Source organism: Neofelis nebulosa, chromosome 7 (genome assembly GCF_028018385.1).
Source record: "Neofelis nebulosa isolate mNeoNeb1 chromosome 7, mNeoNeb1.pri, whole genome shotgun sequence".
Taxonomy (NCBI): domain Eukaryota; kingdom Metazoa; phylum Chordata; class Mammalia; order Carnivora; family Felidae; genus Neofelis; species Neofelis nebulosa.
The window spans coordinates 38,741,089-38,753,346 of NC_080788.1; the positions used below are offsets into that span (position 1 = coordinate 38,741,089).

The window sequence follows — 12,258 nt, forward strand, 5'->3', positions numbered from 1 at the left end:
TTTTCTGGGTTGGTTGGTTTGTTTGTTTTTCCTCCCTCCAGAAATCTGGTCTTGATAGTGTTTCCTCCTGGCTTCCACTGGCAGAAGCATGGCTACCTGAGGTCATGATCTTGGTCTGTGACAGAGTGTGTGAAAATGGTAAGGCGTGCCAACGGGGCTACGGTTGGTACATACAGTTGCTGTGCCTTGGGAAGCAGAGTACTTTTGTTCTCTTAACTTAGTATATCTCCTGTGATTTTATTACTGTATAGAACTATTTTCAGCTATTTCTCTTTGGAATCTTGTAATATTTACATTTTATTTTTTATGAACGGACACTTGGGGTTTGAGATACCATCTTTTTTGTTTTAAATGTTTATTTTTGAAAGAGAGAGAGACAGAGACACACACAGAGTGCGAGTGGGGGAAGGGCAGAGAGAGAGGGAGACACAGAATCTGAAGCAGGCCCCAGCTGCAAGCTGTCAAGCTTTGAACCCACGAACCGTGAGATCATGACCTTAGCCGAAGTCAGATACTTAACCGACTAAGCTACCCAGGCACCCCAAGAAATCATCTTCTTTACATTACTTTATTTTGGGTGCCTTTAGAATAACCTTGACATTAAGGGCAGCACTGAGATTTGTGGAGAGTATTGCAGCAATATTCTGTTTGAAAAGTTTTTTTACTTATGAAGATTCTTTTGCATGTTAGGCGTAAACCGACAAAAAGCTCAAGAATGGTGTATCAGACATGGCTTTGAATTGGTAGAGCTTAGTCCGGAAGAGCTACCGGAGGAGGATGGTAAGTATTTATGGGTCAGGAGAAACATGGCGTTTGGATTCGGAGATGAGGGAGCATTTTAATTTGGGGAAGAAGAATCGAAGTGAAATTAAAAAAATATTTTTTCCTCAGCTGTTTGAAAAGATTTGTGCAAAACCCATTGATGTGGTCTTACTGGTAATCAAATAATCCATTTATTTGTCTTCACCATGCATGTTAGGACTTTTGAAATACTGTTTGTGTTTTTCTTACGGATGAAGATAGAGGATTTCTATCTTAAATCTCAGTCATTTCTCCAATCTCTTATACTTTCTCCACTGCCAAAAAAAAAAAAAAAAAAAAAGAGGGTTTGACCTATATTCATAAATAGTTAATGTTCCTTATTTTGAATTCTTAATATCCTAAGGCTGAATTTCCAGGGACCTTAGGAAGGGCATGTCAGCCCTATTTTTATGTCTTTTGGACATTTGAAACCACAAATAGACCCAGAATCCCCACTCCTTTCCCCCTGGGGCAGCTTTTCACTTAACTGCCTTCCACTATACTCTGGACCTTTTGTTTCTTCCCACATCTCTCTTCCCCCCCTTCATTCCTCTTCTTACCTTCTCTGCTTCCAAATATACTTGTGCTCCCTGCTGTGGGACCTACCAAGATAAGACAGGTTTTGGCCCACCAAAACCTCATAATCTAGTACAAGAGATAAACGTATATGAACAATTGAATTACCAAGTGGAATATCATAAATATTTTAAAAAATATATATTGGTGCTGTGGTATTTCAGAGATGGGAGAGATCATTTCCGTTTAGAAATGTGAAGACTGTGTTGGCATCATGAACTCTGACCTCTCACTTGTTCCACGGGGAAGAAATGGAAAAGGTGCTGGGCTTGTAGTTAGGGGACCAGTTGGGGTGTAGCATCGAGAAGATGCCAGTTGTTACAAAAGATATTTTAAGGCACAACCAATATGGATTAAAGCACATAGATAGGATAGAAGTAATCATTACATGAAACCTACCTAATTTTTTTGAAAGGAATTAAGAAATATCTTTTTATATTCTGGCTTACTTAGAATTTTTCCAAAATGTTACCTTTGGAAATAAAACCGTGCCAGAGAAGAAGAGGACAAAAATGAAATAAAAAGGCTGATTTTTCTCCCTGTACGTTTTTAATAATAACTAAAAATGAACAAGTACAGTTTCTCTTCTCACATCTTTCTAGGTCCGCTAAAACTTGTGCCTTGTTTTGTGTATATGAACATGTACATAATTGCTTATTTCTGGCACTAGAATTTTCTCATCTTAGTGTTGCCCCTGAGAGTCAACATTTGAGTCATTTATTTAAATCTGTTTTTATTTTGTAATTTCTTCTCCCTTATACCACCACACATCTCCTTGCTCCTTGTCTGAACAATGCTCTTGCATTAATTTAGCTTAATATTAAAATAAACTTTTAACATATCATCTTTAGGTGAAGTGATGAAGTCCTCCCTAGAAGTTTTAAAAACAAACTGTATGCTTTGTATGCGTGTGTTCTAACCCCAGGTATGAGAATTCATGCTTGTTTGGATTAACTTTCATCTTCCTGGTTCTAGCTCTTTATTTCAGACCCTTTTTACAGCTTCTGGTTCTGTCATCTGAGGTATTCTTCTTTTAAGAACAGAATTATTCATAGTGAAGATAAACCTGCCTTTTTATTTCCTCATTTAGACACGATGGCAATAAAATTCATCTTTGTATTTTCAGTTTAAGCCTCACTGTATTTTTTGGGTTGGCAGGTTGGTATCTTTTAAATGATTCATCCATCCATCAGTAGTTACTGAGTGCCTGGTGTCCTTCAGGTGCCACATTAACTGGTGGTTCCCGCCAGCCTTTGTGGCGGGGGGTGGGGGGGGGAGCGGCTGTGCAGAGTGGTGTCAGCCCCACTTTTCTTTGAGAATGGCATATGTGATTTGCCCTTGATCAAATAGCTAACAAGTTACAGAGCCTGAGTTCAAATTCAGATCTTCTGACTTCTAATTCTGTGCCAGGTCAGGCCACTGGACACAGGTTCTACATGGATGGTGCCCTGTAAGCTCTTAGGAGACTTTGTCTTCCAACCACATGAAAACTTTTTCTGCCATTATTTTCCATACAGTCTTTCATGTTCAATTTCCATTGTACACAAATCTGCAAGCCAAGAATGTCATCTTCTTAGTATGCTAACCGGGATTATTGCCCTATTATTTTGAGTAGTATCAGTTAAATTCCAGAAGCAAGATAGTACGAATACTAAACTGGCAAAACTGAGTTGTTGGTTTTTATTTTTAATGACCCTTGCCTGTCTCCTACACTTACAGTAAATTTACTTCTCACCCTTAAACTGTGTCTCTCTGATAAGGAAATTGTTCTCCAAAACCTGTTATAAACATTGATTGTATTCTGTGGTTCCCAGAAGAAGATAGGGCATTTACAGGATTTTATGGCATTACCAAGAGGACCTTTCCTGCCTTCAGGAAACTCATTCTCTATAAGTAACCAAAATTGGTATTTCTAGTGGTATGCCAGGATTGTGTAATTAACAGGAACTAACATTTTTAGGAGGATATGAGTGGATTCCATTGTGAGGTGATAGAGATGACTTTATCGTATAAACCTTTTATATTGTGCATTTATTTCATTGATTTAGTTTCACGGATATTCCTATTAGGAGCTCTGAGCTCTGCATTTATTTTTTCTTTATTACATAACTTACAGTGTGAAATACCAACTAAATAAGCAAGATAATAAGATAATTAATCCACAGTTACACTTCCTTGGGGGATACACACACACCCACACACACATATACGTACACACACATACATATACATACATACACACGTATTTATGTATGTGTGTATAAATGTTTGTATAAATGTATCTGTTTCCCCTTCCTGATTAGATGACTTCCCAGAATCTACAGGAGTAAAGCGAATCATTCAAGCCTTGAATGCAAACGTCTGGTCCAATGTAGTGATGAAGAATGGTAAGTAACTTGGTACTAAAAGTCCTAAGGAGTTTTTTTCCTCTTGTTCCTTGTAGGTTTTAAATTATTTGGATATATGTGGCACCATGAGGATTACATGAAATTTGTAGATTTGTTCAATTTTAAGCCCCCAGTTGAAGGAAGAGCCAAAAGTAACATTGCTAAGAATTTATAATATATGTTTGTTTATTTTTAACTTTTTTGGAACGTTTGTTTATTATTGAGAAACAGAGCATGAGCAGGGGAGGGGCAGAGAGAAGGGGAGACACAGAACCCGAAGCAGGCTCGAGCCTCGAGCGTGCTTCGGGTTCTGTGTTGTCGGCACAGAGCCTGACGCGGGGCTCGAACTCACAAGCTGGGAGATCATGACCTGAGCTGAAGTCGGACGCTCAGCCGACTGAGCCACCCAGGCGCCCCGCCTTTTTTTTTATGATATATGTTTAATAGTTAATTCAGTGAGGATTTAAGAACCTAGAGCTTGCTTAAAATATGCCTAGCATTGTCTTTGGCTTTGAGAAATACCCCCAAAATTAGAAAACATGAACCCTATCCCTAAGGAGCTCATAGTCCGGCTGTGGGATCAAAGTGTGCACTTTTAACATGCTGGGTAATCAGGCGAGGCAGTCTTTGATGAGTGCAGAACGACTCATACAAGCAGTAAACACACGGAGGTCATAGATGTGGTCTTTGCGGTGGGCATGAGTATATAGATCTTCACGGTGAACGCAGGTCTTGGCAGTGGTGTTCTTGGGATGGTCCAGATTTGGGTTATTGAAGGGGAGAGTGACAAAAAGGGAGGAAGCATGGCATCAAGAGTAATGGTTGTATGTTCCAGGGTCACTTAGCAGTTGGAGCTAGCTTGGGAGAGAGACACCTGACTGCTAGTCAGGAGAATCTGGAGAATCTGGACTTTTTCCTATAGGAATTGGTGAGTCACTAGAGGTATTGTAACCAGAGTGACACAGAGAAGTTGGCATCTTTCAAAGGGTAATGCGATGGCGGTTGAAGCCGGTGGAGGCAGAGCCAGAGTGAGGAGGTGGGGCCTGGACCGATGTGGCGCAAGTGGCCGTGGGGCGGGAAGCTGGACCCGAAATGCAGTGTGAAGGGGGGGTAGGCTGCTTGGTGCGCGTTACCCTCTTACTGTGTGTATTAGTTTGCTCAGGCTGCGGTAACAAAGTACGGCAAGCGGGAAGCTTAGGATGACAGGTGTTTATGGTCTCACAGCTTTAGATGCCAGGTGTGTGAAACCAAGGAGTCAGTGGGGCCATGCTAGGGAAGGATCTTTTCGCTTCTCCCTTCTCGCGGTTTTTGGGCTTGTGACCGTCTCCCTGTGTGCCTGTCTGTGTGCAGGTTTCTTTTTTGCGTAAGGACGATAGTCATATTGTGTTAACGGCACACCCTACTTCAGTGTGACGTCATCTTAACTAATTAATACTGCAAATAGGGTCACATGCGGAGGTGTTAGGAGTTAGAACTTCAGCATGTGAATTTGGTGAGGAATACAGTTCAACCCATAACTCAGTCCTTTAGGAATTGCTGATTGTGTGTTTCTGTCTTGTAGCACCTGGCTGTCTCAGCAAGTATGCTGTGGGAGGTGAAACACTACAGAAAGCGATGAGAAAAACCCCATTTACACTGAGCTCACCCCATCCACCCTGAGATACAAGAGTCAAGTGGAAGATCAGTTTTCAAAAGTTTTTTTTTAATGTTTATTTATTTTTGAAGGAGAGAGAGAGAGAGAGAGAGAGCGCGCGCGCACACACATGAGTGGGGGAGGGGCAGAGAGAGAGGGAGACAGAATCGGAAGCAGGCTCCAGGCTCTTTGCTGACAGCACAGAACCCTACGCGGGGCTCAAACTCACGAGCTGTGAGATCATGACCCAAGCCAAAGTCGGACGCCCAACTGACTGAGCCACACAGGTGCCCCAAGATCAGTTTTATAGAAGTAAAATATTTTCATCTCAAGTTTTGGTTGACACTTGAGTGTTTGTTTTTTAAAGAAAATTTTTTTAACATTTATTTATTATTGAGAGACAGAGACAGAGCATGAACAGGGGAGGGGCAGAGAGAGAGGGAGACACAGAATCCGAAGCAGGCGCCAGGCTCCAAGCTGTCAGCATGGAGCCTGACGCGGGGCTCGAACACACAAACTGCGAGATCATGACCTGAGCCGAAGTCGGCCGCTTAACCGACTGAGCCACCCAGGCGCCCCAGCACTTGAGTGTTAAGTGAGATCGGGGCCCTTTAGCTTGCCTGAGATATGACCTGACCCACGTCATCATCAGCGAAACTCCTTGTGGTATAGTAAGCTACTCCTTCCCCTTTTCTTCCCTTCTGTCCTTCCTCTTCCTCACTCTGTTCTTCCTAGGGGGGATCCTAAAGTGTCTCTTGCATTGAATTGCAACGTAGATTTTATTCTTTTCCAGTAGCAGTCAAAATAAGGCCCGGGGTGCCTGGGTGGCTCAGGGTTAAGCGTCCAACTTCGGCTCAGTTTGTTTTAGACCCCAAACGATATTCTTTGGAGAACTGCAGAGCAAAGAGGCATGCCACTGGTATTTCATGGCTCTTTGCTCTGAGTGTGTCTGCATTCTTCTTTTCTCCTCAGTGTTGGTACGCTGATTTGCCATTAACAAAAAACCAAACTATTGCCATCAGCTTAATTCCAAGATTAAGAGGATCCTGAACTATGTGGTATGAAGGAAACTTAACTGTCTTCTCTCTAGGAGGAGCCCTAGATATGGAAATGCAGTGACATTTGGACGCAACCCAGGTCTTAGGAAGCGTGAAGGTCACCCTTTGCGTAGCGCCACATCTTAGATTAGAGACTGAGCTCTGTGTGGTTGTGGGGTGGGACCTCTAACTCTTCCAGAGTGACCTACTTCCTGTGCTCTTTGCAGAGCCTCGCTTTGCTGGTGGTCTCCCTGCCCGGGGAGCTGCTCCTTCCTCCCAGCAGGCTTTTCTTGAATGTCTGCTAGCAGGTGCTCAGACTGGTTAATTTGTCTTTTGGGGACCTCCTCCTCTAGATTTCTTTCACTCCCCTCCTTTCTCTTTTTCTTCTTCTGTTTCTCAAAAAAATTACGGTTAATAAACGAAGCATAAAATTTACCACGTTAACCATTTTTATGTATACAGTTCAGAGGCATTACTTATATTCTTGTTGTTATGCAGCCATTCCCACTCATAAAGTTTTTGTTTGTTTGTTTGTTTTTGAGAAAGAGAGCAGGGGAGGGGCAGAGAGAGAGAGAGAGAGAGAGAGAGAGAGAGGGAGACAGGATCTGAAGCAGTGCTGACAGCAGAGCGCCCAAAGGGGGCTCGAACTCCCGAACCACGAGATCATGACCTGAGCCAAAGTCGGATGCTTAACTGAGCCACCAAGGCACTCCTCAAAGTTTTTTAAACCAAAAAAATTTTAAGTTGCAAAGTTGGTTGACAGAGAAAGACGTTAGAGGTCTTTGTCGTGGTCGTCATCTTCTTCTTCTTTTTATTTTTTTTTTACTGGGACTTCAGTTATTTTAATGAAGGAAGAAATGTTTACACAAGATTTTAGAGTATAGTAAGAGAGGTAATGTGCCGAATTCCTTCCAAGGCTAGCTAAACACACCCTGATCCAAACCTCTAAAGATCGTTGCCGGTAAAGAAACTTTCTCATTTGTGAACATAGATGCCATGATTTTAACGAAAATATTAGCACTTAACTAATACATAGCCTCATGCATTATTATATTGTAATGAAATCTCTCCTTTACTGCTGTTTCTCTAAAGAATCAAGTAGCAGTTTCCAGTCCTAACACTGCCACTCAGTTATGTGACCTTAGATCTCATTTTTTTTCTGGGCTTTATTTTTAATCTGGAAAATGAGGTTGATCCCCATGCATGGCTCCCAGCTCTGGCTGCACATTTGAATCACCTGAGACCCTTTTACAAGCTGTGGCTCAGGCAAACCATTTATTTCAGAAGGGAGGGGTAGCTACAGTATATATTTTAAGTGCCTCAGGAATTAAAATATGCGGCCCTGGCTGACAACCACTGACATCCAGGATAATCATCTAGTGTGCTCCATCCACAGGAGTAAATTAGGCATTCTGACAGCAGCATTAGCCCGGACTGACTTGCTTTCTCCCATTCCTAAATCGTGGCGTATTTGCAAGTCAGTCCTCTGACATACAAAGCCAGAGGGAAAAGACAGGCTTGCCCAGCGTAGAGTCACCTAGAGGCAAAGGCAAAAATAGTGGGCACTGCCTTCCATACTTCCTTGGTACCTGTTTCTAGGAGGGGCTAGTGTTAGGGCAAAGTTACCAGTGTTCATATTGCATAAGCCGCCTTGAGATCCGAAAGAAAGAATAGCCTTTGTAAGTAGCTAATCGTCTAGGAGCATAAGTGAGATCCAAGGTGTACCTGAGCCATTTGAGTTTTTCTTCTGTCAACCTCAAATCTCTCTCTGGTCCATAATTTAAATCCAATTTCAAGTTCATTCATGCATTAAAAAAATATTTATTGGTGCACCTGGGTGGCTCAGTCGGTTAAGTGCCCGGCTTCAGCTCGGTTCATGATCTCGCGGTCTGTGGGTTTGAGCCCCGCCATCAGGCCCTGTGCTGACAGCTCGGAGCCTGGAGCCTGCTTCCGATTCTGTGTCTCTCTCTCTCTCTCTCTCTCTCTCTCTCTCTCTCTGCCCTTCCCCTGCTCATGCTCTGTCTCTTAAAAATGAATAAATGCTAAAAAAAATTTTTTTTAGGTATTTATTGTGTCTCGTGTGCCAGTTATTGTTTCGTGCACTTGGAATACATCAGTGAACAAAACACAAATTTGTGTCCTTGTGGAGTTTTCATTCAGGTGGGGGGCAGTAACCAATAGACAACACGATTAGTAAATTGCATGGCAGTTTAAGGAGGTGATAAGCCATATGGAAAAAATAATGAAGCAGGGCTGGGGATCGAGGTTGCCAGATAGACTGCAGTATTAAATTGGGTGGTCAAGGTTGGTCTCCTTGAGCGCTTGAGATTTGAGGAAGGAGAGGAGATGCTGCACCAGGTGGCTATCTGGGAGCAGAACGTAACAGGCATAGGGAGTAGGTACAGCAAGAGGCCCTATGGTGAAAGCACGGCTGATGTGTTTGAAGAATATCAAGGAACACACAGTGGCTGAGGGGAGAAGGTCAGAGGGGGCGGAGGATCAGGTTATTCGAGGCCTTGTAGGCCATCAGTGAAACTTTCACACCTACTCAAAGTCAGCTGGGAGCTGCTGCAGGTCATTGAGTAGAAGGGTGACGTGATCCAGCTTTAGGTCTAAAAGGACCACCGTAGCTGCTGTGCGGAGAAAAGGTGATGGAGGTGAGGAGGAAGCACTAAGGTCTCTTAGGGGGCCATTGCAGTCCTGCAGGTAAGAGACGGTGGTGGCCGGGATCAGAGCTGTAGCAATGGAAGATGTAAGAACAGGTGAAATTCTGGATGTATCTTCAGGTAGAGCTAGCCTGATTTCCTGATGGTTTGAGGTGCGATATGAGAGAAAGAGGGCAGCCAAGGACTGCAGGATCTGGGCCCGAGCAATTGAAGGAATAGATTGCCGTCAACTACAATGAGGAAACTACAGATGGGGCCGACTGTGAGGGCCAGGGTGACATATGAGTAATTCAGCTTCGGACATGTTAACTTTGACACGGCTACTAGACTTCCCAGTGGAGATGTCAAGTAGCCAGTTGGATGGATGTGTGGAGTTTCAGAAGAGAGGCAGATGCATGGCCTGGAAGAGCTCACCAAGGGAGTAAACGTAAATAAAGTGGACCAAGGACTTAGCCCAGGGACATTCCAAGATCAGGAGAAGAGAAGGAACCAGCAAAGGAGACTGAGAAAGAATGACCTATGAGGTAGGAAAATCAAGAGAGTAGAGTCCTAGAAGCAAAAGTGGAGTGCGCTTCAGGTGGAGGGAACGGTCAGCTGTGCCAAATGCTGCTCACAGGTCAGGTCAGGTGAGAACTGAGCATTGACCTCTGGATTTAGCAATATGGGGACCACTAGTGACCTTGAATAGAATAGTTTTGGGAAAGTAGGTGTAAGAGATATTGGAAGGAGAGAAATTGGAGACAGTGACTATAAACCTCTCTTGAAAATTTTGCAGAGAAAAGGAGCAAAGAAATAGGTGGGAGCTACTGAGAAGAGTGTGGCTGAGTTTTATTATTTTTTTTTAAATTTTTTAAAATGATTTTTTAATGTTTATTTTTGAGAGAGAGCACTATTGGGGGGAGAGGGCAGAGAGCGAGGGAGACACAGAATCTGAAGCAGGCTCCATCCAGGCTCTGAGCTGTCAGCCCAGAGCCCGATGGGAGGCTGGAGCTCACGACTCTGTGATCATGACCCGAGCGGAAATCGGACGCTTAACCGACTGAGCCACCCAGGCGTCCCAGGTTTTATTATGTTTTTAAGATCAGAGCAAGAGCAGCATGTTCCTGGGCTGAAGGGAAAGAGCCAGTAAAGAATGGAAAACTGATGATGTAGGAGGGAGAAAGGAAGGTTGTTGGAGTAATGTCCTAGAGTAGGTGAGGGGCCAGCTCCAGCGGATAAGCTGAGGGATCGGCTTTGGACAGGAGGAGGAGAATGGATCTGTGGCAAGAGGCAGGAAGGGAATATATTGCTGGGTGGGGAGATATGGTGTGGAAATCTGTGGAAGTTTCTTCTGATTGCTTCAATTCTCTCAGTGAAGTAGCAAGGCAGGTTCTCAGCTGAGAGGCCAGAAGGAGGTAGCATTAGGGTTTGAGGAGGGAGAAGGAAATACGGAAGTCCTCTAGAAAAGAGAGAATGTGAACCTAGTGATGTAAATAAAGTAAGATTGCCAGCCGGCATGAAGAGGCTCACTAGAAATGTAGTATGATAAGTTTAAAGTGAAGTCAGGCAACATGTGTGTGTGTGTGTGTGTATGTGTGTGTGTGTGTGTGTGTGTTCCCCAGCTACCTTAAGCTATATGGGTGCATGAACAGAGTAATCAGTTGTGCTTTTACCGAGCACGGGTATCACCACAAGAGAGATGGAAGGAATTAGTGTATATAAGAGAGTAACTATGATGGTTGTGGAATTTAAAAGAAAGGGAGAGAGAATTGGTGGGGATAGGGTCAGTGAAAAGGTGATAGTTTGGAGGTGCCAGTGGAGTTGAGGAATAGTGGGATTGAAGCCCTGTTGGGACGGAGTGGGTGGAAAGGTGGGTGGTGGTCAGAGAGTGGGAGGCATGAAATTGAAATTATGGGGGGGTTGTTGCTATTGGTAGTGATAAGGTCTTAGGCATGACTGGGAGCACATGGCTGAAGTTGGATAGAGGACAGCATCGGTAAAGGACAGAGACTGTTGGAAGGATCTACTGTATGTCTACTGAACTTGCTAGGAATTCAGGCAGTAGTATTGGAGACAATGACATTGGGCCACTAATTAAAATTGTGAAGAAATGAGGGGAGAATGGTGGGGGGGGGAGCTGTTGGATGATGGTAGTGAAGCCCTTAGACACTTGCCTTCAAATAAAGATTGTCTTTGTGGAAATATCATTAGGCTTTTATATTTGGGGGAGATTTTAGGAGTAATTTAATCCACTGATTCTCCACTGAGACCCACTGGAGTTATGGGAGTGCATATCACATGCTACACACGCCGTCTGGAGATCCTTGCCCGGTTCCCAGTAACAATTACTTTAACTAGTAAGCCAGCATTACCAGTTGGTTAATAGGATGATGAGTCTCAGCTACATTGGATTAGAAAACAGTTAGGAGGGGCACCTGAGTGGCTCAGTCGGTTAAGCGTCTGCCTTTGGCTCAGGTCATGATCTCACGGTTTGTGGGTTCAAGCCCCACTATGTGCTTACAGCACAGGGCCCACTTTGCATCCTCTGTTCCCCCCTCTCTCTGCCCCTCCCCTGCTCGTGCACACATGCCCTCTCCGAAGCTGTTAGGAACTTTTGAGCTAGTCTCTTCTATCCAGTACAGGAATGGCTTCTATGGCCAGATGACCATCCGTCCTTTTTGGCTGAGTGCTTCAAATAACAGGTCCTTCAGTACTTTGTGAAATAGTTCTAGAAGCAATTAATTTCATAGAGAAATCAAAGAACTGTGTTATTACTTAGCAGATAGAATATTTTTTTACGCTGGTAGTTTGGGGAAAGGACATTTGCTTTACTTTGTCATGGAGTGGTGAAAATGTTCTCTCTGAATGATGTATTGTCTCTGCTTCTCCCTGTTACTGGCTTTCATTTTGATCACTCTTCTTCCTAGTCTTTCTAGGAGGTGAAGAATGGTCCAACGGCACTGGAAAAAATGTAGCTCAGGGCTACTGAAGTAATCAAGGGGAGGGGAAGAATGGAGATTGTCTCAAGTAGTAAGTTTGGAAAAACCAAAGCTGAGAAGGGATTTAATTGGAATCTGTAGTATATATAGGGTAGATACGGACTTGATTTCCCAAATCCCAGACTACTATAACTTAGGGACATTTCCTAAAGCTTAAAATGGTTTACCAATTACAAATAA

The 12,258-nt window shown here is 43.5% G+C and overlaps 1 protein-coding gene across 3 annotated transcripts in view; it reads left to right on the forward strand.

Annotated features, from left to right (window-relative positions):
* The window catches only part of AAGAB (alpha and gamma adaptin binding protein), a 115,354-nt gene that overhangs the window by 80,958 nt on the left and 22,138 nt on the right, over positions 1-12,258 (forward strand). For all 3 annotated transcript variants that reach the window (XM_058740645.1, XM_058740643.1, XM_058740644.1), the window contains 3 exons: positions 42-138; positions 691-780; positions 3,681-3,764. In XM_058740645.1, coding sequence (XP_058596628.1) covers positions 105-138; positions 691-780; positions 3,681-3,764 — 208 coding nt within the window. In that variant the 5' untranslated portion in view covers positions 42-104. The remainder of the gene's footprint in view (positions 1-41; positions 139-690; positions 781-3,680; positions 3,765-12,258) is intronic.